General features: G+C 41.0%; 1 protein-coding gene across 7 annotated transcripts in view; it reads right to left on the minus strand.

Annotated features, from left to right (window-relative positions):
- Window positions 1-26,124, minus strand: part of adgrb1a (adhesion G protein-coupled receptor B1a) — a 160,021-nt gene that overhangs the window by 44,445 nt on the left and 89,452 nt on the right. For all 7 annotated transcript variants that reach the window (XM_070965714.1, XM_070965715.1, XM_070965718.1 and 4 more), the window contains 4 exons: window positions 21,954-22,097; window positions 14,632-14,707; window positions 10,480-10,582; window positions 10,325-10,368 (listed from right to left, as the gene is read on the minus strand). In XM_070965714.1, coding sequence (XP_070821815.1) covers window positions 10,325-10,368; window positions 10,480-10,582; window positions 14,632-14,707; window positions 21,954-22,097 — 367 coding nt within the window. The remainder of the gene's footprint in view (window positions 1-10,324; window positions 10,369-10,479; window positions 10,583-14,631; window positions 14,708-21,953; window positions 22,098-26,124) is intronic.

Below are 26,124 nucleotides of genomic sequence, written 5' to 3' on the forward strand. Positions count from 1 at the left end.
CTAACAGCACATGGAACCGAGGAACTGTTTCCAGAGCAATTGCGGCAATGCTGCCGATGTTGGACTCATTTGGCCAGATGGAGGAATTGCAGTCTCCAAGTTGCCATTGTGGACTCTCCATTGAAGGCCCTGAACATGTTCCACAGATAAAAAGAAAAGGAAGTGGGGTCATTCTTGTCCCTGACTAATCCAGGTTGTCGACTTCAGTCCCAAAGACATCCAAACATTAAGTGTTTACTTCGGGCACTGATGACTCTTTCGATAACAACCTGCACAGTTGAGCACTTGTTTTCCACTGTTAACCGGATCAAAAGGAGCAACAAGGCAACGTTGCTTGCAGGGCGACTTAACAGTTTATCTATTCTTCCATTGGAAAAGGAGCTGGCAGAGATTTTAGATTTTGATTAAAGTATTTCATTTTTCACGACCAAGCCCCATCGTCCTGCACTGTGATGTTGTGGAACGCATCTTACATTGCTCCTATAGTTTGCTGAAACCTACAAGTCATTTTTGTACTAATGTCTTTTTTGTATAAATTGTGCTTTTTGATGGTAACAGTACCTTTTGAGATGGAACCTGCTGATGTAGCCTGTTGTTTTTTGACTGTGAATGTAATGATATCTTATAAATTAGGATGAACTTTGTTAATCTCAAACTTTATCATATTGTTAGACACATGATTCTTAACCAGTGAATGTAAATGGCATGTTGTCAGTTTTAGCCATGTAGTGGCAGGCAAATAGCATATAGGCTTCACCTTGATGATGGTTGTGGCATCCTTTGATATTAGAAAGTCCGATGTGATGTAGTTGCGTGTTCAATGCTGCACATGTTCACTGAATAGACCATTACAGTCGCCACAGCTTGATTTTATTCAACACTTGTGCTATGATGCAAAGAATTAATGAAAATAACAAAGAAAATAACGAAGAAAATAACGAAGAAACAATGTTTCATCTTGCCTCTGCCCCCTCATTTCTTCGAACTATTACATGTTGCTATGCAACAGTAAACCAGCAAACCAGTAACCTGCTATCAATACAATGTATAAAACTGAATGAAGGCAAATACTCTGAATAATGTTTAATGATATCTAAACTAAGAGTCAACAGTTATGATTGATCTGCAGGTATTATGTACCACAGACCCACCTAAATGAATATTTTTGGCTATGTTACTGTTCTGTATGTCCAAATTAAAAATTGATGATGATGATGATGATTGATTGAGTTCTAAAGTCAAAACACGTGTGTTACATCTGTATTATTTCTTGTAGAAAAATTGTAAAGTGTGTACATTTATTAATAACAAACGCATCACCATAGTCATTACATAGTGTATGCTGTATAGTAGTAGTGGATAATATGGAATAGGGACACGGTTTAGCTTTTAGCATCCAATCAAGCATAAATGATCACAATCCAGTTGAAAGCTACACAGCAATACACAAAAAAACGCTTTTCACCTTGCTCGCAGAAGGCCAATGGTGTAAAGGGTTTATTAGATGTTTTGTTGGTGAATCAAAGCAGCTGCAGGGTTTGGTAATTTGACACCTCTCACAATTAGACAGAAAAGCTCCATTTGACTGGGCTCCTAACACAAACTGGCCTCACATTACTCTGCTTGAGTGCACAGAGAAATTAAGCAAACAAGTCAAATTGATGAAAAAGCAACCAAGTGTTATGAATTAACAACAGGCAGCAACAGGCGACAGACTTCAGATCTCCTTGCACAAATTTACATCCACTTGACTGATTTGAATTTACATTGACTTGATTGAGCAGCACGCGGGTTTTGACGTAAACTTGTACTCCGGCCATGGAATCCAAATTAATTTGTCAGGCACTGACAATAGCAAGCACTTGAAATGTCAATCATTATGCTGCTTTTTTGAAAGCTCAGAGAAATCTATAGACTGAACATTGCCTTCCATAGACGATTCAAACAAAGAATAAAACAATGAATTGATCATATTTTTGTTTTAATGTTGTTGTTGTATAGGTCTGACTCAGTGAAGTCCGTTTCATTTTTCTCTAACTTTAGAGTATAGATGGCATCCTGGGAGGGTATCAGGTCCTAAACTGCAGCAATTTTGGGAAGTAATCTACACTGATTCTATCATTACCATCACTGTGATGATGGTGCATCCTTTACACAACACTTGCTGATGTGTAATCATCATTTTCCCATTTTCTCTTAATGGGGCAGTTTGTGACTGGATATCTTCTGAAGGCGTGGTTTATTGAATTCTCAAGTTGGGTGACACAGCACTGATATGGGAGGTGAGCAATCACCACCTGTTGATTGTCATAACGTGACCCGAAGGCTCATCTCTGCCTTTCCCTGGTTCAATTTTACCATGACCATCCACCGAGTGCAGGCTTATATTTTTGCGTCACATGACACATCAAGTCCAATTTCACCCCAAAAGAGTACAGTTGTGTCATGTTGTGGCTCCATTACGGCTGCTGGAGACACTCTGCTGTCATTCTAGTCAGTGTGCTAATGTCAACAGAGAGCCTGAGCAGAGTGACTTACTTTTGGCTTCTTTCTCTGCTCTGTTATCTTTACACTCCAGCTCTATCTTTTCTGGACCATTCAGGTTTCTGACAAGTGAAGTGAATCTGTCAGTGTGTATAAATGGCTATATTTATTGACAATTGATGTTTTGTTTTATATTTTGTTTATGTCACTTCCCTGGAATGTGGTGCACTTTCAGTTCTTTCATTCCAATGAATTGCTAATTAACCTTCCCTTAGTGTTTCATAGTCAGTGCACAGCAGATCAGCCGAACATGTAAAAAACTGCAATTTGTCTACAGGGAAAAATACAATTCAGTATACATGAGGGACAAAATTTAGAAATGATTTCTGTTGTTTGCTTTAAATAGAGCAGCAGTTTCAGAAAGGTGTTTCCTATAATCACTGCCAAATTAGCTGGTCCTCTACTGGAAACTTTCCAGGAAATAATTAATAACTTATTATGAAGATTAGTGAAAATAGATCCACAAAGTAAAGCATTACAGCTTGTGTAAATATTTGGTATTCAGGATATACAAACATAAAAGATGGTGTGCCAAACAATGCTTCTGAAAAATGTGGCAGCTGAACAACAGACATTCCACTTATGGACGGCTTTCAGTGGACACTGGAATCATGACACAGCTGGAACACCATGGAGCCAAATGCACTGAACGTGAAGGCTAATGTCCACACCAAATCTGAGATATCTGCTTTAATATCCTGATTAAATACAGTGGGGTGCTGAATTGAAAGAAAACCAATAGTGTTTCAGTATGTTGTTTGAGCCCCCAGAACTCTAGAGCTCGTCATCTAGAGTGTGCAGCTCTGCTGGAGGGATCAACAACATTCCTTTAAAACAGTGGTTCTCAACTGGTCTGGCTTCGGGACCCACCATCACCCCTTAATTACAAGACGCAACCCAAATTGAGGAAAAAAAGACGGCACTCTGCTCCATAAAAAAACCCTTCAAAATAAAAGCACAAGTTTTCTCTTTTCACTTTTTTTGCCCAGGCAAAGGCCTGCAACCCACTGAACCACCAGTTGAGAACCGCTGCTTTAAAATATTCATTCTCATTCAGTGTTTGGATGATGGTGGAGAATGCTGTCACTCCAAAATTTCCCATAGGTGCTCTGTTGGTGTGAGAGCTGGTGACTGTGAAGGCCATGGTATCTGATTCAAGCAATCAAACCATTCAGTGAGCCACTTATGACCTGTTTGGAAGACTGCATTTATTATGCTTCCATTTAGTGAAGGTTTCTCCTTTCATTTGCTACAAAACCCTCAACAATGAAAATAATCCCCAAGAATATTTAACAGTCACACCCTCACACATTCATTGGTCTCATAACTTCATAGACGGAAATACAGACTCCAGACTGTGCTTGCTTGTGTGTTTGGTGTGTGTGTGTGTGTGTGTGTGTGTGTGTGTGTGTGTGTGTGTGTGTGTGTGTGTTAGCCCATGAGGTGACTCAGTGCTGACATTAGCACATCACCTCTAACAGAAATCCAATATATTAGGACTCAGTGCAGTTTCTCTGTATGGCTGACGTGATTAGGCCTCTCTGTGAGCCACACAGTAGCCTGCAGACAGCCTTGCCCCACCGTCTAATTGGATAATTTAGGTGCTGGTCCAGCAGCCCTGCATGGAAGAATGTTCTCTGCCAAGAACAGGCCACATGGATGAAAAGCAGTCTGCCAGCACAGAGGAAATATATAAATATCTTATTTAGAAAGGTATAAGGAGGAGGCCTGCTTGATGTTTACTGGTCACATTACAAGATCATGTGTACTAACAGTAACACTAACAATCTGTGATACAACACAATTCAAAGACTGAATGTGTTGGATCTTGGACAGTTCTTTTAAAATCCTTATTTAACATTTAAAATGGCATTAGCTTTATTTATTGTTGTTTGATCACACGCACCTTGACTACAAATGTTAACATTAGATTAAAAAAAAACATACCTTTAATGTAAATGTGCAATGCATCGATCTGCATGTTAGAGTTGTAGTCATGGGGACCACCAAGAACAGATCATTTATGCTGGTGAACATAGTGCAACACCTAGCCGTTAAAGAAGCTGTTTTTCTGGGGAGATGGTGGAGACAGAGCTGAAAGGAACGGGAACGTAGCACTTCAATTTGTCAGGTGGACACAAACAAAACTCCAAGTGGATGCTAATACTGCTCTATGTCTGCAGGCACCTCTCTGCTGTTATGTTTGCTATAACAGCTGTAAAATGTGATACTAACTGTTGGTTGCACTGCAAGTAGAAAATCAATGCAGAATTAAAGGCTCACTACATCACCACATTCTGCTAGAACCCTCTATCCCAGTGATATTTAAAAATGCAACACAGGAGTCAGAAGTACTGTATACTCAACATATGTAATTGACCCCGGAGTCTTGCCTATTTTGTCACTATGGGGGGCAGAGAATTCAGCTGAACCGAATTTTCAAATCCAAGCAGATACACACAGCTAATTTTGAGCAGGAAGAACAGTTTTCACAAATAGTAACTGTTTTTCCTGTTAACTGAATGTGTGTAGAGTTCATTTGCAAAACAGATTTTAAAAATTCCCAAATTAATAAAGCAACAACTGTATGATTGATGTTTCTTGGAGTGTGAAAAAAACATGATTTAGAAAAATCACCTGTATTAACAGATGCCAACAAGAATAATCTTTGTGAATCAAATTGTTTCTAAAGCTGATATTTGCACAGCTGTGATACAGGTGGACCTGTCATGCCATCTTTTTAAATGAGAGGATGCATCAATAAAGCGTATGATGAAAGCTGATTCAGCTGGATTATTATCACTGAAGGCTTCAGAAATCAAAACTCTGACACCCGATGTTCTGTCAGTTGTAGGGTAACAGTTCCAGGGTATTTACCAATGTTCTGTGCTCTGAAACAGCTGCTGAGTCAGACTGGATTAGGATTCTCTGAATATAAAAATTTGACGAGTATGTGCAGTCTGTTCCCTGTAATGCAGCCGCTTTCTATTCAGACGTACTTGTAAACAAACATGCCCCCTGCCCACCAAACTTCACCTCCTCTTCTATAATTGTATTGCAGTAATTAATGAAAAGTCCTCCGTGGTCAGCTCCAACATCTTTGATGAGCTGCTTCTCAACATCAGCTCTAACTCTGTAAACTAACTGAGACAGCAAGGTTGATTTATATCATCAGAAAGGAGGGTAGTTAGCGACTGCAGTCTGGTAAACAATGTCTAGCCTACGCACAAATACCTCTCTCCTCTGATTCAGTCTGAAAAGATCTTTTGACCTGCTCTGCACTGACTGAAGTCATAAAAGTTGTACTTATGTTCTGTTATGTGCACAGAGCCACCTAAGTCTTAGGTTTTTAAAGTAACTGGCCTGCTTTGACTGCTGGCAGAATTTATGAGATGTTACAGGGCTGTTGTGTGTAAGCAGCACTGACAGTGGCATGTGAGAAGAAGTGGCAAATTGAATATATAATCCACAGACTTGACTAGTTTTTTTGGTCAAAAATCATTCACGGCTAAACTCCAAATATTAGTGATGAATAGATCCATCCATCCATCCATCCATTTTCTATACCGCCTATCCCTTTCGGGGTTGCGGGGGGGCTGGAGCCTATCCCAGCTGTCAATGGGCGAGACCTGGACCGGTCGCCAGTAGATCACAGGGCAATACACAAGACAAACAACCATTCACACTCACACTCACACCTAGGGGCAATTTAGAGTCACCAATTAACCTAATGAGCATGTTTTTGGTCTGTGGGAGGAAGCCGGAGTGCCCGGAGAGAACCCATGCATGCACGGGGAGAACATGCAAACTTCACACAGAAAGGCTGGACCCGGGAATCAAACCGGCAACGTTGTTGCTGTGAGGCACACGCACTACCTGCTGTGCCACCGTGCCGCCCGAAGCTTTATTAACCCTAACCCTGATGAATAGATTTGTGCACAAATTATTATTGTTTGTATTACACAACTGTTTCTTTATCATCATACTGATTTGGCAAGATGAGTACAACAGATGATCCACATCTGTAAAACATTTCTTTCGGCCTTGCTTGAAAGACAGTGATGACAGCATACCAACAAAATGTGACTTTAGTTTAAAATCAGATTCTCAATAACAGGGTCCATTAAAGAAAAGGATATCACTATGCGGCTGTGTAGCATCTCATTGGGCACCACCTTCACTTCATATGATTTAGAACAGAGTGTTTAAATGTTAAGCATGAAGGGGGACCTGCTGACCGCAGGGTTTGGTGCACTGACCATGAACTGCAGTGTGCCTGGTGAGTGTGCTGCAGATGATTTATATTTGCATGTTCCAATCCCTCTCTTCCTCCTTATAGAGGCATAAAATGGCCAAATGATTTGTGTGAAAGCTCTTTATAATGAGCTACTATGAAGCCTGCTGGGGAAGTTGCCCAACAGGACAATCCACCAAACACATGCAGTCCTATGAAAGTGCTGGACATGTCAGATATTACACAGCCCTCTCGCTGTTCAGGGCAACAGCAGTCTGTTGCCAAATGACATTCAGTTCAAGTATTTATAGTACATCAAGCAAGACATACTGTAAACAAAACAAAGTAATAATGTGTGTGTGAGTGAGAGTGAGAAAGACAGCAAGAAGCTGCTGATGTTCTTGTTATTGATTTCAGGAGATTAAAGCATGGTGCAAGTGAAGGCCCAGGCTGTTTCACAGCTCTTATCAACATGACAAGGACGCCTCCTCAGATTCCAATTTCTCTGCTAAATATTAACTCATTAATCATAGCTGTTGTCCATGATGGATTTTAATTTTGCATAGATCACGTCTCCACCTAGCCTCAACCCCCCAATCCCACACCCATACTTAAAGAGATTAGACTCTTCGTTCTTGCTGTGTTTCTGTCATTGTCTCTCTCATTATGTTATTTCTCATGCTTGCTGATGGTGGTGACATCCCAGAGGTGACCATGGTCAACAGCATCAAAAAGACAAAACCATCATCAAGTATCAGAATAACATTTTCATTAAAACTGTTTTGAACATGGTTTTGAACTGACAAATACCATAAATTGTCAGATTAAAGCTATTATTTAAAATAATGACCATGGCTTCAAGAATATGGCATACAATGCAATTTGTGGCTCAGGAATTCTCCAAAAGCGTAAAAGTCAGAAGACAGTGACGCCAGAGAAATCAATGGGAAGATTTGACACAGTAAACAGAGCTCAAAGAACACAGTCGGACAGGACTTAATCTGAGCTGGCCGACGAAGCTAATACCTGACTCAACACTACTTGGCTAATGGTTTAACAGACAGGTTTTGGCTGCTGTAGAAGGCATATCCATCATTGTGAATAGCACATTCACTGGGGTATTGCACTCCCAGTATCATGAGCTGTATGGGTGATGTGGCTCTCTCACCCCTGGTATTCACAGCTGTCAGTGGAGTCCGACCTGTGGACTGTCCCCACATCAACAGGAGGCTCACATGTCCCATCACAATGTGTGCAGTCTGGTTGGTTTTGTTTGGTTTCTTTGTCCTTGTGCACTTTAATGTTTGAAGAAAATAAACGAAATACAATTAACATATTAACGTATTTAAGTTTACTTATTGTTAATTTCATATTAAATTTTTATGTGAATTTTAACTTAATTCAACTTAACTATGTATGTAATATGAAGGATTGGGTGGCTCCGGCTACCATTTCAAGTAAAATGAAAATTTGCTTTAAACGGATGGTCTAAAAACATTTGGGAACCATTGCACTAGACAGCTGTTAATGTGAGATATCTGTGCAGGCAGTGCTAACTTTTAATGGATGGCAATCTCTATAAACAGATATCTGCATATGAGTGCAGAATCTGTAGGCAAGGGACAAGATTTTGGTGTGGAAGCATTCTGGTTTCCATTTGTAGTACCTTCAAATGGAAGTCCAAGTAGCATTGATCAAACATGTTTTAGCAGGCTTTGGTTGCATGCAGGTTAAGAGTCTGTGTGGAGAGAAAAAGAGGTGGAACGCATTGGCCAAAACGTAATCTCTTAACCTATCGGCTATTACCTGATGATGATTTAATTTTTTATTCGCTTTTTTAAATTTATCTGCATTCATATGCTGATATGAGTTTCCAGAGATTAGGAGAATGTCATCTGGACCAAAAACAAGTTGCTAATCAGGCTGTAAACAATGACCACAGCACAGAGGAGGAAGACTTGGCACAGATATCTCTTATCAAACATCCAGACATCCACTGGCTTCACCAGAAGGCCTGAGACATTGGCTGTTGCCCCCAGAAGCTAAATTGGCATCAGACAGTGGCTGATGGGTTCCAAGATTGGATGGAAAAAACAGCAGAGCAGAACCAACTGCAATTATTTAGTAAAAGAAACAGTAATCTTTTAAGATAATCCTTCAAATAAAGGCCTGGTTCTATCTGCAGTTCAGGTGCAAAAAGCATCCATTTAAGAGTTTATGGTAGTTCACACGGCTGGAAGCAAAAAGTATGAATGACTGAAGGAATTGTTTCAACTGTCACTTTGAAGCCACATTTCTACTTTTTCATTGTTAGAGCTGACTGTCTTATTAACACCTTTTCAATTTTTCTTTATTTTCCCCAATCACCTCTGCCTCTATGTTCCACTCTTTGTCTTGCTCCAAGTCTATATGTGCCAAGCCAAACTTCTTTTAATCCCTTGACTGAGGCCATGAATGTTCTGCTCTTCGTCTCTGTAACACAAATGTTCGTACCCATCTAAATGCAAATGTCCAAACCTGAATTGCAATAAGGCTGCAAAATGTTTGCCTCTTTCTTTCTCCCTCTCTCTTCCTCTCACTCAGTGCTCACGCTCTAACATGCTCACACTATTTTCTCGTCTTAAACAAATAGGACACTTAAGAGCAAGGAGCAAATGAGCAGTACTTTGAATGCTGCCACAGAAGCAGTAAAACTGAACTGTTGAATATGTATTTTTTAAACTCTGTTTCTATCCTGTCTCACATGACACGCTCTCTCTGCAGACTCTGAACTGCTCTCTATCGTACACGTTGATGTGTGTGTGTGTGGGCTGGGAGGGGGAGGTAAGCTATGAGCGACACTTTTCATTTTCCACATACTGCATCAGTGTCGTAGCAGTGATAGCGTGGGGTTAGCGTTTCCCCAGACGAGAGCTACGGAGCTGTCCAACACACTCAGCACCTTTCACTGGGGAGCAGTAGGCTGACTTTGGCATATGAAACTATTTGAACAGATAATGTTTTTTAACCCTAAAACAAAAACAACAACAACAAAAAAAAGAACAGGGAACAGAGGTTTGACGCCAATTGTATCCAAGTTTAGCACAACATTTACCTGACTTTCCATCCACTGGTATGTAAATGTTACATACAAGATCAGAAAACATGATGGAATTATGACATCTAAGTTTGATTCATGTATGAATTTGAGGAAGAAAACAGTTTCCCTTATTGCTCCACAGCTGATATTTTCATCTCTTCATCTCGTGAAGTTTCACAACATCATAATTTATTTGCTAAGCCAACATTTCTACCTTGCCCAAGCATTAAAAACTCCAGGTCCAGCATTTCCATTCAGGTTTTATATGCAGAAATAAACAAAACATGTACAGAGGCTGAAATATCCTGAGTTCCTTGTATGGGGCAAGCTCCAAAAATGGATCCTGCATTTCCCAGAATACAATTAATAGTATCTTGGATCAGCTAACAACAAGTCATATGAATCAAGCTCCACACATTAGCAGGTTAGCATGCAAGATGACAAATCAACAACGCAGTAGATCTTACCTGTCGCTCTCGTCCCAGGATATACAGGTCTGGTTGGTCGTGCCCTATTGGATGAACATAAAAAACACATGATCACCATAAAATAGTACCAATAATACAACTTAATATCACAACAGCTTGATTTCTCAATGTGCTATGTGAAAAATGTCACTCACGTTGTACAGGTGAGAGAACTCAACTACAATTGGAGCAGAGAGGGAAGCAGGGGTGGGCTTGATGGTCACTGACAAAACCTTCGAGTTGAGGACTGTGCTGTTTCTGGCGGGAGAAAGACAACATTTTTGGCTAATGCTAGCATAAGATCACAATGACAATACTAACACAATGCTAATGTTTAGCAGGTACATTGTTTCACCATTTGCACAAAAAAAAAAAAAAAAATAGATGTCAACAAGTCAGACGCTCCCCCATTTTGTCAACGAATCATTAATATCTGTTGCAATTTACGGATCAATCCAGAAGATTTTTCACTGGATAATTTAACATATGACCTGCTGGTAATCGCTAAATCATATGAGGACCATGAGTGTGCCAAGTTTGAATGCAACCCAACCAATAATTGTTGAAACATTTGACTCTAAGCCAAAAATGTCAAACTGCCAATGGCATTAGTTCAAAAGATAGAAGATCAAGGATGCAATTTGGGAGCCATCCATGTCTGTACAAAAAGTTGTGCTAATCCATTTCATAGATCAGTGGAATATTTTCCATGATAACTTTGACATGCTCAAATCACCAAAGTCATAGGGACTCTGTGCATACCTCTGGGCACCATGAGTATCCACACCAACTTTAATAGCAATCCATTCAATGATTGTTGAGAAATTTGAGTCAAAAATATTTCTTGGTGAAAAAGAAGTCAGGGGACCACCAAAGTCATTCACAATCGTCCACTAGGGACCATGAGTGTATGTACAAAATTTCACATGAGTCCCAACTGCTTAATCAATGATAAAATGTGTAACTCCTCAGAATCATTGTTCTCTGCTTCAGAGCAAACTTATTATCCTACCTGCTAAGTAAACCCTAAACAGTCTGAAGCTTTTTTCTAGCATCTGAAGCAGTCCACATTGTTTTTCAGTGGCTCATCTTAAGAAATTTTGGGGGTATTGTATTTTACATTCTCCCTGCCTGTTTAGTATGCATTGCAATTTCTGCTTTTCATGGGTACTATCAATCATGTGAAATGAGACAATCAGAAAAAAGTGAAATGCTACTGGAAGTACTGACACTGAATGCTTCCAGTCAGCCAAACATGTTCAACAGCCCATGCTCTGTTTTCCAGTTTCTCACACCATCACTGTGTCCTCTGTGCACAGTCGCCCTCGCACCATTCCAAAACATAATCAGTCAACTTAAATATTTGTGTCATGTAGTCTCTTGCCTCAAACTCATCTCCTTTTCCTTAAGGGGGGAATCAAAAGCAGAAAAGAAGACAGGGATGAAAAGGAAAAAAGGGAGTGAGGATGAGCTGAAAAATCTAGAGAGCACCAGCAATAAGATTTGGAACAAACGTGGGAGGACTGGAGAGAGAGAGGTCTGCTTTCTGTATGTTACCAGTTCAATATGTGCTTTTACCACATTATCATAATGGAGAGCTCCTTACCACTGCAACCACAGCCACAGATAACAGGCTGTTACCCGCAAAAGCATGCATGCATTCCAGTACACACACACACACACACACACACACACACACACACACACACACACACACACACACACACTTACACAGAGCTACATGTACACTGCTGTGTTAAAATGTATGTTAATCATCATGCAAGCAGTAACAGCAACTTCCTCCAAGAAATCCCTTTACTCACGGAGATAAAAGACATACATAAGGCCACCCACTGCGAGTGTGCTGCTGTTTCTGCATTAAATCCTTGTTTTCACTAACTGGAAACATTCACTGCAGCACTGATGTAAAATGCCCTTACTCTGCCACGATGATCCGTAAGACCCAGAACAGCTTTGTAGTAGAACCTGGAATATTGTTTAACTGTTCCACAGCATCACTGTTTCAATGTGTAGCTGATTTAATAAAGGATGTCTTAAGCATTCCAATATTGTATTATCATTGTTGTCAATTGGCATGTGATCTATGTGACTAAAGCACTTTCACACTGTTAAACCAACTGGGTGTTTTTTCCATCAACAAGATCCTCAAAGTCATTCTCATTGGATCAGCTGGAGTAATTGTGTTCTCTAAGAATCCTCCTACATCCTGGATTGATAATGCTGCCTTTCAGTCAAGTGTCAAGGACTGTCTCTGACTGGACAAATTCTTAGCCAACTCAGTAGCTGACTGAAAAGCATGGCTGTGTGGAATGAGACTGTTTCACATGTAAAGGCAGAACAGGTGGAACTGAGGTCACAGTGGATGTATGAGTTGACAAAATGTTTGCTTTCACACAGCGGTTACATTTACATCCCCTTTCTTAACAATAATGAGTGTTTGTTTCTTTTAGCCATGATCAGGATTTTCACTAACAAAGTCTATCTTTTGCTTTTGGCTTACTGGGCCTTAAACATAGTGGCCGATGAGACAACACTAACACTAATGACCGTATTTGCAACAGTGATTTTTAATGGAAGGAGCTGACAAACAATGATGTTTGTCTCATAGAGGCACTAAATTACTTATAGAGGTTGTTTTGGAAGGTAATTACAAACAAAATATTTTTCTGAGTAGTTTGGAGCACTGTCTGTGTGTTTGTCCATCTGTCTCTCAGTCTTTCCACCTGTCTCTAAAGCATCTCTATAGATTAATATTAAACTTTATTTCAACTTGAGAACACAACCAGTAATCATCTTGGATCTGATAGCAAAGCTGAAGTCTACAGCCATGCTAGCAGCTCCATCCAGTAGTTGTTGGACCAAAGTGATGGACTGAGAGCCATGCCAGTAGTATGGATAAAAAAACATTAGGACATATAAAATGTTGACATATGAATCAAGCTACAAGCTACTTCATCTATATTACAGTTACACACAGTCAAGTGTTTCCAACACCAAAACAACAATCAAAAACATTACTGAGAAGTACATTCTGGTATATTCCTATTAAACAATTGTAGTCTGAAACAAATACATGCATAGTGAATGTGAAGTAATTCTTGATGTTTGGCACAATCATCTTAATTCAAGGTCTGCTTACAATACTAGCTGTTTCTCAAATAGTGTTGCTTTCGTCAACGAAAATTATAACTAAATATCGTCGTCAACGAACCTTTATCGAAAACGAGACGAGACGCAATGTAAATGCTGCTCATGTGACGATAACTATAATTAAATATATAATGTAATACTGACGAATTAAAACGAGACTTATTGTTGTTTATAAAATAAAAACTGCTAAAATGTCTCTTCATTTTTGTTGACTAAACGAGACAAAATGTTATAACATTATTTTGTCTCATTTAGTCGCGTTGTTATTATTATTTTGCAGTATTTCTGTTTCCTGAGTCTCCCTTCAGGAGCTGCATCAGGTCGCACTGCGCAGTCGCAGCGACATCACGGCATTAGCTCCCACTCGCAGCATTATTTAGAAGATGCAGCTGCGGTTGGTTAGCGTTAATGACAGACAACCCACACAGAGGACAGGACCGATGGCTGGCCAGCCGGCTTTGGTTGGTAAAATAAATATGTTGTCAACTCAAATCAGAGCATCTTTCGTGTCTGGAATGGATGTATTCTTGAGTCTATAAGGTAACAATATAATAATAAGACCACCTTGTTTGAATTGTGAAATGGGCTTGGATAAAAGAAAATTTTGGTTTCGTCCACACTACTAGGTACTTATACTATATTGACTGGGTTAAATAGAATTACGTTACTAAAAAGAGACTAAAATACAAAACTGAACTGAACCAACTACTTTCATTGAAAGCTACAGAAAAAGATAGTGAGCCAATCTTAAGATGTTTCTTCCTCAATCAAAGCTGTAAAATACATTTTGCAATATTCCTTCAAAGTTCTCCCGGTGTCCTCTGTTGTACCACTAATGGCCAACAGTCCTTGAACAAAAAGTCAGATCACTTCCATTCTATTTCTATAAAGTATTTCTGAATAAGTGACCTGAACCAAACTGTAAAATACATTTGATTACACTCTTGTAAATTCATTTATCAAATTCCTTGGCTTCCTTGTCTGAAAACACTTTTCTAAAATCCCTTGATATGGAGTTTCATGAGCAGAGGGAACCCTGATATTGATGGAGTTTCAGGGTCAAAGGGAAACCTGGTTAACAATCAACACTGTTTCTAATCCTTAAATTGTAATTGTAAAGCAGTCGGTGGTCTTACCTCTGCAGAGTCAGAATGCTGCCCAGGTTTCTGTACAAAACGATGCCAGTGACAAACGTTGAGGACTCATCTGAATCTGTGTTGGGGAGAAACAGAGGTACACACACAGAGACAGGAGTGTTTAGATGAGAGACTGAATGGTTCAGTCTCTGTTAGTACTGTGGCCTGCTATAGAGGAGAATGCAGGTCAGCCATGCTGCCTCCACTCCTCCAGTCCCCAAGAGCTCTTTACACTGGATCTGGCCTACATGACTAGTCAGCTATAAACGCTGTCTCTTACAATGCTTTACAGTCACACACACACACACACACACACACACACACACACACACACACACACACACACACACACACACACACACACACACACACACACACTTTCTCCCTCTCTTTCACACACACAGACACATTCACACACAACTGACACTGCTAATTTTCATTATCTCCAGATAGGCAGATAGTAACAGCACAGTGTGACACTGTCCTCACCCTCAGAAAAAAACGAACCAAAACAAATTCCATCCAGCAGTGGAGGAGTGAGGAAAATAAAGAAAAGCATCTGAGTGCCTACACAGAAGTGCTTGTCAAACTATGGTCAAACTTTTCTTAGGGGCTTCCACCCCCACCAAAAGAAGAAAAAAAATCATATATCATATTACCACCATTATCAACATTAATGACAACCACAGGCATTTTTAAACGATCCTATATGGGCCTCTGGAACTAAACTTAGGAGCCCTGCCTTGCTGTAATGTGTCTTTACTTGATGGTAATGGTGATACAACATTTCAGAATCCCGGTTGTGTACATGCAGCAACACTATCCAACATAAAGACACCTTTTAAAATCCTTTCAAATTCAGTCCTGGTATATTTGGTGGTTACAAGTGGTACAAGAGTGTTTTTTTGTTTTGTTTTTTTGTTTTTTTTTTGCAATACAAGTTCCAGAGTCAGAGAGAGATTATGGTTGTGGCAAATAAAATATGGTTAAGGTATGGTTATAGGAAACTAAACAGTCACATTGATATATGGTGAAGTTTAGGCTTATAAAACATGAGGTTTAGAAATGATTATGGTAAAACCAAAGAAAAAACCTCTGGTCTCCTACACTAGACTCTGAAGCTACAGATTGCTGCATGGCCACAAGGGTCTGCAGGGTCAATTTTGTCATCTGTCCATGTTTGAGAGGATCATCTGTATGCAGCCCAAAAAGTGTTGGCTGAGTAGAACACATATTTGTGGACCATACATGCTGACAAAGATGGGTGAACACACCTCTGTATGCAAACACCAAATGTAGTAAAAACAGCAGCATCAATGTCCAGCGCTCACACCTGTTTTGGAGCATATTCAGCCTTTTCTCTCTGTATAGAAATAGCACAAAACCTGTGCCAATACCCAATACTGCATTGACACAAAATACTGGCACCGAAAATGGCACTGGATTTAAATGTTGACCTGCAGAATCATCAAATATGAATGTAATTCTTATGATACTAGGCTAAAGCCCCACATGTATCAACTGCAAGGGCCAGCGTATACAGCTTCAGCTGCTAATGGGAAACGTGAGTACTGGTTAACAGCACAGCCAAATATACTGTGGCCCAGGAGGATTCAGAATGAAAACTGTCGAGGACAGTCAACAATGCAATGCTGCATGTTAGAAATCAACTGTATAAGTACACCAACACTAACTGCTGTCTTCTGCATCACGTCGAGTGCATATGCATCTCTCCCTGTGATTCCCTTTTGCAGTGGAACATAACATCACAACATCACAATAGCAGGACAATTACAGAATGAAAATACAATTAATGGCTATAGTATGATGGTGTGAAAAATGGGGTGTGATTTAATTAGGTTGACACTGAACTCTGCTGGTCCAACTGGTGTATAGTGTCAGCACAAGAAAGATCAGGGGTCACCAAAGACAGTAGGATCCAATGGAAATTTCATTATATGAAAATACCTTGTTCTCAATGGAAGTGCTGGACAGAGTGTAGTAAGTCCAATGAACTGACTGTCAGTTAACAATCTGATATTAGACATAGTAAGCCCTACTTCAGGATGATGAAGATCTGATCAGCGTACAGTGTTTCATTGGCTCACCATAGTTACATGTTCATGATCTGCATTATAGTACTGTGAAATCAGCCTAAAACAACTGCCCATGGCATAACCAAAGTAAATTAAATAAGTAAGCTAAATAAATAAGCTGTTCTTGAATTATTTGGAGTACATGCATGGTTTTAGTCTCTTTTGAAATGTAACACTTTCAAACCCTGTGTAATATCTGTATTTGCACTGGATGCCTTGCTTTGACTGTAAATTATCCACTGAAGCAGCAGATCTCCATTTATGTTTTGGCAATGTAACAAAACCGTTTTCATGATTTACTAATTGGTGAATTACTATGAGACTTCATTGTGAGTCGATTGTGTCTTAAAAAGGTTTGCATCAGTTGAATCACAAGAATCTTAGCTTCCCAAAGATGTTTGGCATGATTATAAACTTAAACGTAGCAGTTGTGTACATAGATGGGCAGAGCAATTAACGCTGTGATGACCTGAAGGCCGGGACTCTTAAGAGTGACCTTTCTAAAGAGAGTGAATAAATGTTTTTTTTTTTTTTTTTTAATTTGAGGCCAAAGTAATACTCAATATTCCCCCCCCCGCCCCCCATCCCCTCACAGCCTTATGTGCACAGGAACTATTTCCTCTGCAGCAGCGCACACACAGCCTTCTGAAACGATCAGGCTGCAACCTGAGCTAATCTGGATACTTATCCGGATCTGGATACAGCTCTCTGTGGGTGAGCTCCCCCTGCTGCAGTTAAAGGACAACAGAATAGTGCCAGCATCGAAAGAAATTCTTCAAAACTTGACTGCTGGACTACATGAAGGCATAGACAGGCCTTAGGCGAGGCAAAGACTTCACTTTCTGACTGCAGTGTCAAAGGCGAAAAAAACACAACTCCATCTGCCGGGCCATCTGAAGACATCCAGCGCTTCTGCTCCAGCACACTACATGGCAGCCTGAGAGCACGTAGTAGTGTGCCAGGCAGCAGGCAGAGGCTGTAGCTCCCAGGCAACAGCTGAGCTCCCATGGGCATCAGGGGGGAACCAAGCAAGACGTGTATGTGTGTATGAGTGTGTGAGGGGGATGAAGTATTATGTGTCCTGCTCATACACTCTTTGGCTGCCCCATCCAATATGCTCAGCCAGATTGTCTGTGCCCAACAAGAACAAGCCTGGAGGGACTTTAACCAGTGATTCAATAAGTCATATGTCTGTGTGCTGAAACTGAAACAGATCATAGCCAAGTATCTGTCCATGTACATTTGTTTGTATGATGTATATACTGAATATTTGTTTGCAAACAATATATTGGAGTGTGAATATGCACATGCATGTGGTCTTTACTCACATGGCTTCACATAATGTAATGAGCAGACAAAACTTCATTTTATACTGTAGCACAAGCATGAACTCTGAAATCCATTCTGTGGCTTTGTCTAATTCCTGCTTCAACACACCCCAGTTGGCAAGGAGGGTTTGTCATATTGGGGGCTCTTCTCAACCAGTTAGTGGTGAGAGGAAGTGCACTGGAAAACCCTTCAACAGCGAGGGTGCACTTGTGCTTATCTAATATACTCCATTACCTCCTAACAGTAACACACTTGCCAAGAATGGAATAAACATCATACAAATTTAACTTTTGCCTTGCTACTCTGTCAGATATTATTTTGATCATGCACATGAACTTTTGCTGTATGTTGCTCACACCACCTTTTAATGGAGGCTTTAAGCAGCAGCAACAAAGTGAGGAGAGAAGTTAAAATTAAAAATATGGAAATCACGATGTCCAAATGAATTTGACTTGTATCATGACTTATGAATGCAAAATAATGCTCTGTTTATTGGATTCTATCCTCTCTGCACTTCCACTGAAACAGCATGCCGAGTGTGTCCTACTTTTAACATTTTTAACTTTCCGCTGTGGAGTTTTAGACCTGTATGAACGCTATTTAGCTGGTTTTCTTTGGGTGGGTCCCCGTTTTGTCTCGTGTACACCCACAATTAAGGACACATGCACATGCATATGCCATGATACAGTGTCCCACCACACTCTTCACACGCTTTCACTGAGCAACAGAGTCTGCTAGCAATTAAACATGGATGTTACCAGTGCTAGCCTTAAAAAGCTTCGCAAATCAGCTTTAACTGTTCCGCATGCTTTTGAAAATGGTTGGCAAAAATCTAAAGCATGCATGATTTGTAGTTGATTAGATTTGTAGAGCTACAGCTTGTAAACATGACCGTATGGTCCTTTATGTTAAGGTTAGAGTTAAGGTTATGATGACTGATTATTATCCATCCATCCATTTTCTATACCGCCTATCCCTTTCGGGGTCGCGGGGGTGCTGGAGCCTATCCCAGCTGTCAACGGGCGAGAGGCGGGGTACACCCTGGACTGGTCGCCAGCCGATTGCAGGGCCACACACAAGACAAACAACCATTCACACTCACACTCACACCTAGGGGCAATTTTACAGTCACCAATTAACCTAATGAGCATGTTTTTGGTCTGTGGGAGGAAGCCGGAGTACCTGGAGAGAACCCACGCATGCACAGGAAGAACATGCAAACTTCACACAGAAAGGCCCGACCCGGGAATCAAACCAGCAACCTTGTTGCTGTGAGGCATGCACACTACCTGCTGCCCCTACAAAATGACAATGATGTGGTGAATTTAAATTTTTATCTTATCAAATTATTAACATGGTCTTTATATATGTGTACTTCAAATAAAAAATCCTATTCTTTTAGTTTCTGTTTTTTCTGTGGGTTTAATTTTAGGGGATTGTTGTTTTGTTGCGCACTGCAAAGAGGAGGCAGATCGCATTCTTCTTTTCGCCTCTCAGTGCTGTTCAATTTAATGTTCAGAAGCATTAGACAAAATGCATTTCTCACTGTTCTTTTGTTGCCTACAGACCATGCCATTTTTTGTTTTTTTCCATCCTGAGAAAAAATTCAGAACATTCCTGAGATGTGAGAAGGGAACGATCAATCAGTGTAAACAAGGCATCAGAGAGCCATTTTAATCCATGTAAGCACGTCCATGCTGTATGCATAAAGAGGGCTGGCTGCTGGTGTGACATTGCCACCGTGGAGACACATCTCCCAGCTGGGGAGGAAATTGTCTCTAATTGCTCCTGATTGGCTCCTGTTGACTCCTGATTAGGAGTGACGGCCTCATTAGCATGCTAGCAGTAGGCTAGGCTGTCTTTAATGGCCGAACTGACAAATAACCCTACTGCTACTGAAAACTGTGTACCGAGCACCTGCCTGCAGTGGAATCTAGCTCAGCTGGTGCTGCTCTTAATCACAACTCATGAAAACACATACCTACCTTCAGTGCTGAAATATATGATTTAAATAACCTCTATGACTGTGTCCCACAAAAAATGAACATTATTATGATTACATTAGACTGTACAAGTGTACCTAATAAAGTGGACAGTGACTCAACACACACACACACACGCACGCATGCACGCACACACACACACACACACACACACACACACACACACACAACATTCATACTGTTGTCCAGATATGAACACCTACTGTCATTATGTTTGACATATTTGTTGTGTTATGAGCAGAGATTACTGGCTTAGTCCTGAAACATACATTAAGTTTGTTTTTTTTGTAAGACACAAGCAACAACTAATGATTGTTTTCAGCATTTATGAATCAATATGTGATGTTTTGGAAAACTGTTTCATCATGTGCTGTGGACAGGTGTGGGGTTGTGTTTCCTGTGCTTCCTTTTTGGCAGAGGCTGGGCGTGGATCTCCAGGTGGCTGGGAGCCGGATCCTTCTCAGCTGGGACTCATACAATCAGCACAGTATAAAGACTGTGGACTGCTGAAGACTCGTTACCAGATCGTTTCCACTGCTTAGTTACCAGTGTTACCAGTGTTAGTTATCATTGAGTGTTTGTTCTCCAGTGTCTATTCCCAGTGTCTCATCACCTGTGTCTTTTTCTTTTGTTTTTGGATCAGTGATTTCACCAGCACCAAACTCCAGCTACAGTGTCTCTGCCACCATGCCGCCCAGCCTCTTGCCTCCACCTGCCTCAAGCCTCCAACCCTGAACCACCATCACCTCCTTGCTCCATCTGTGCCTCCACTACCTCCTGCCCTCTACGCAAGTGCTCTGACAACCTGAGTGCTGTGCTCCCCAGCGTGTGTAGGAGCTGCTCTATACCTCAGTACCTTGTGCCTCACCTGCTGTTCCCCAGACAGCTTTCCTCATTGCACATTTAATAAATTCCTGTTTATCTTTTTTCTTTTCCCCTATTCCCTGCCTGCATGTCTGGTATTGAGCTCAGTTCCTACCTGAAACACAATAATCCTCAAAGATTTTATTGATTGATCAATAAATATTTCATAGATTAATACAGAGACCAAAGTGCTTTAAATGACGAAAACAAACATGGACATTCTCTTCAGCAATAACATGGAATGGAGCAGATCAATAAATCCTCATATTCGACAATTCAACATTTTTAGACACATAATTCTGTGTTTGGTAATCTGGTCTCTGCTGTAAACCAGCAGAGTTGTATAATTCTCTTTGTAAGCAACAAATACTGCATGTAGGCTATGGGAATGGTCACATTGGCAATTCAGTGCTATCAGATTATTGAGGCAAATGGGCTTTGTATTAACATTTTATAAAACTTATTCTAGCCTTAGTGAAGACAATGTGCCTTTTTGCTGTATGGATGCTGAACAGCGGGTGATGAAAAATGATTTTGTTATTCTCCTGCATGTTTTATTTTCAACATTAAATACAACCATCTCTGCGTGCATTTGTCTGAGCGGGTGCTTTGCAGATTAATAGTAGTAAACACTGTTTTATAAATCAACTGCTGCTCCTTATTTCTGCTTTGTTGTCTTGATGGGCCCCTCTCAACCAAACACAAACACGCACTCACACACATACTCAAGTGCACACATTCTTGAAATGAATTCTCAAACAGAAGGCAGATCTGCTGTAATCAGAATTTGGGACATGCCAGAGCATGATTTGCTCTAAATAAATAAAGAAATCATTCAAGAAAGTCATTATTTTGCCAAATATAGCTTGAATTTAACACCCACAGACCAACCTGTTGTCACTTTTTCCTGGTTACAGTTGACGGTAGTAAAAAGGGGTGTCTTCATACACTTCTATCCTGTTACTTCTGTATTTTAAGTCTCAGTGGGTTGGGATAGAGGTACAGATGTGAGGTGTGTTGCAGCTCTCACCTGGCTTGCCAGTAGACAGAATGTTCTTGGGGATGGTGACTCTGTCCTCAGAGCTGCGGGCCCAGTCTACCATGCCCCTCCAGCCCTTCATAGGGAAGCTGATGTCTGCATGACCCACCACTGGACGCTTGTGGATGCTCAAAACTGTAACAAAGAAATGATGATTTCAGTTCTTAAATACATTATCTAATCAATATTTATAAAACATTCTAAAGCAGAATTTAACAACTTCTGATTTAGAATGTTTTAGCTGTCGTGGGAATCTGGGCATGGAACTTAATTTTGGTGCTTGCTTATGTTGCCAGGCCACTGTCAAATAAACAACACCCACACAGTCCAGATGAAGCTAAACTATTAATAAATAATTCAAAACAATTTGTTTTAGTAAACCCTGAGTGCTGCTTTTTAAGCCATGAGTTGCCATGGAGAAATACTCAAGATCTGAGTTTTCTTTCAATTAATCAATGAACTTTTTGTTGGTCTTTTGAAGTTACTGGATAGTGCAGCTTAAGAGAGAACTCGGCTGGTAGGTTGTTCCAAACACCTTGGAGAATTAAACACAGATCTTCTGTGGATGTAGAGTTCCTCATATCCCTCTGTCTCTTCAAGTATCTCCAACTCCATTTGCAGAAATGCAGCCCCAAACTTGCAAGGAACCTCCACCATACTTCACTGTTGCCTGCAAACATTCATTATTGTACCGTTTTCAAGCCCTTCGGCAAACAAACTGCCTTGTGCTACAGCCATGTATTTCAAATTTTGACTTATCAGTCCAGAGCACCTGCTGCCATTTTTCTGCACCAATCCAATGTTTTTGTGCATAGTTGAGTTGCTTGGCTTTTTGGCTGCAACTCTTCCATGAAGACTGTAAATGTATCCATAAGATTAAGATTAAGAGATTAAGATTTGTACTTTATTAATCTCAGCACACACATGCTACAGGGAGGAGGAGACTGTACACACGCCATGCTTTTTGTGAAATTATTTTTTCTGCGTTTGACCCATCCTCGGTCCGTTGTTCCTCCGCGGCAGACCAGGACCGGTGGGCTGCCAGCTACCAGCCGATGCCTGTGCCCGCGCCCGGGGAACCATCCTTTTTTCGTCACCGTTGGTCAGGCGGTGATCTTCTTGCATGTTTTTAGTGGGGGTTATTTAAGGAGGAAACCCCGGGTGAACACGGGGAGAACATACAAACTCCACACAGAAAGGCCGAGGACATGCAGGCCGAGGTCAAGCAGCAGACATGGTGGAGGACACGCCACCAGCGCCCACAACTGGGATTCGAACCGGGGACCTTCTAGCTGTGAGGCGACAGTGTTACCACTTGTGCCACCGTGCTCCCCTAATAATGGTGCATACTGTTTGTTGATATGGTATGGTGACATGGTTCATTGATGCCTGGTGGATATGCAGTTTGTATATACGGTTGTTGATTGTAGTTTCATGTTGTTTTATTGAGTGACGCATGGATTGATTTATTTGTGATTATTCCTATGATCGCGTCTGCGAGCTTGTTCTCGCGCTGTTTTCGAGGAGATGTGGTTCCCTTCTCTTTCAGGGTCATTCTCTGCCGCCGTCTTCTTGACAATGATGAATGGACTGTCATATGGCTCATGGTCTTTTGGATCACATTAGGAATTTGAACTTGTCAAGTGGAGGACAATGAAGGGACCATCACCTTCAAGTCTCATGGATAGTTCCCTCTTTGTGGCATGCAGCCAACGAGGTATCTTATTATTTGTTTGTAGACTGTTCCGTCCTGTTGCAAGCTAGCTACATGCAATGCATATTGTGTGGTTCGACGATGTGGTCAGTAGCTAATTTGCTAATTGTGTTAAATGTTTTCACGGTGTTGACCAGTTCAAGAAAACTACTCGTGTTCGTCATACCTGGGGGGAATTACAAAGACCATTTCTGGACAGACTTCCCCAGACAGTAGATGGGTGCAAGGGAAATAAGCTTGATGTGTTTTTCATCTGCTGGACTAAGTTTTCCTTGGCCAACCACTGTGTCTACGACCCTTAACATTGCCCGTTTCTTTGTACTTCTTCAAAAGAGCCTGAACAGCACAGCTTGAAACCCTAGGCTGTTTGTGTTTCAGTTAATGGCTATGTTTCAACCTACATGTGAAAATGATGATCATTAGCACCTGTTTGGTATAATTGGTAGATCATACACCTGACTATAATCCTACAAAATTCATGACTTTGTGCAGGTGTCCCTATAAGAATTGATGCTTGTTTGAAGGCAAAGGATAGTAACACCAAATATTGATTTGATTTAGATTTTTCTATTGTTCGCTCACTTTGCATTTTGTAAATTGATAGAAATAAACAATCATCCATCCATCCATTTTCTATGCCGCTTATCCCTTTCGGGGTCGCGGGGGGGCCGGAGCCTATCTCGGCTGTCAACGGGCGGGAGGCAGGGTACATCCTGGACTGGTCGCCAGCCGATCGCAGATAAACAATCATTATTTCTATTTCTGTAAAAAATTCTTAGTTTAAAGGTTACAGCTTCACACCTGCCTAAAACTTTTGCACAGTACTGTACATAAACTGTAATTAACGGAAATTATGATAAAATCAATGGAAATGATGATAGATCAAGTTTTATTTCCTGTAGGCATTGCTCTCCTGCAGCTGTCGCCATTGGGCGTGTCCCTGCATGTAGCACAGTTGTGAAAATCTTCTTTCCCATCACTGTGCACTGTACCCCATCACTGTTACCTGTCTCAGGTCCTCATGTACAGTATATACAGTTGCAATCAAAATTATTCAACCCCCATTGCATATTAGTCTTATTGGCAAAATGTGCGATTTTTCTGCTGTTTGCAATAAACAAAGTAGACAAGAAGAGTTGAAATAGTTTAATAAAACTAATATTACCATGATTTTTATCCATATTCAACACAAACTGCGACTGCACTCTCAAAATTACCTAACCCCCTGTTTCAAGCATAAATAGCTGGACAGGCTAGGAGCTTGTTGAGATTGATGTTTGATTGCATGTTAGAACTGTGGGTAAGTCAAAAGAATTGTGCAAAAAGTTCAGAGAATAGATCATTGCCTTGCACAAACAATGGAAAGGACACAAAAGATAGCAAAAGCTCTGAATGCTCCTAGAGATTCAGTTGGAAGCATAGTTCGCCAGTTCAAAGTTAAAGAAACAGTAGCTACACTGCCTGGAAAGAGGAAACTATGAGTGGCTGCCACCAGATTCCTGAGGAGGCAAGTGCTCAAAAATCCTTGAGTGACTGCAAAACACCTGCAGCAGGACTTGGTAGCAGCAGGCACTGAGGTTTCAGTTTGCACATCAAGGCACATATTAAACACTGAAGGAACTCCATGCCCAGACTCAACAACAAGTGAAGAACAGGATTGAAGATGAAGACGTTTTTTAAAGCTGTCCACTCGTGCCCCACCTGTTAAACAGCTACTGGCAGACCTTCAACCGCACTGTGAGGCTTGTCTTGGAACTGAGCATGCCGGAACTGCTCTAACTCCACAGGCCATCTTTCAGTATAGTGCACACTTGGCTGTGGAGCAGGAGCAGCGATGAGCAAATTCCTTCATCCAGACCACAGTGGATGGCGGCTGTGACGGAAACTGTGCTGATGGTGGTGGTGTCCCTCTGGAGGACAAGACTAACAAGCTAATCTTCAGCAGTGACTTCCCAGGCATTCTGGAATAGGACCCAGATGGTCCTATTCAGCTTCAGACAGGTTCATCTCCCTCCATCTCAGGTCTCTACTCTTCTCCCATCTCTGTGAAAGACTTGGAGTCTGATTGCAAGGATGGGGCTCTTACACTACATTGTTCCCTGTCCCACAATGGTCAGGAGCTCCAGGAGTGGGTCTGTTATTGCCCATGTCAGTCTGCTAGCATTATTCCGGCCACCAAAGGACTTTTCCAGGACTTGCCAGATGTCACCAGGAAGGCAAAAGATCTGAGGGAGCATCCTGATGGCAGCAGAACAATCTGCGGCTGCTCATGGTCTCTGTGGCATCACTTAAGCCCTTTACGAAAGTAGCATTTTCCAAAGCTTGGGAAACTGACATGCTCTCTGACTTCTCTGACTGCTTGCACCAGTGTGCTGCTCAGATTGATGCAGCTCAGAACAGCATGGCCCTGCCGTCCTCAGCTGTCTGCACTGTGACAGATAAGCCTGG

Source organism: Chaetodon trifascialis, chromosome 7 (assembly GCF_039877785.1).
Source record: "Chaetodon trifascialis isolate fChaTrf1 chromosome 7, fChaTrf1.hap1, whole genome shotgun sequence".
Classification (NCBI taxonomy): Eukaryota; Metazoa; Chordata; class Actinopteri; order Chaetodontiformes; family Chaetodontidae; genus Chaetodon; species Chaetodon trifascialis.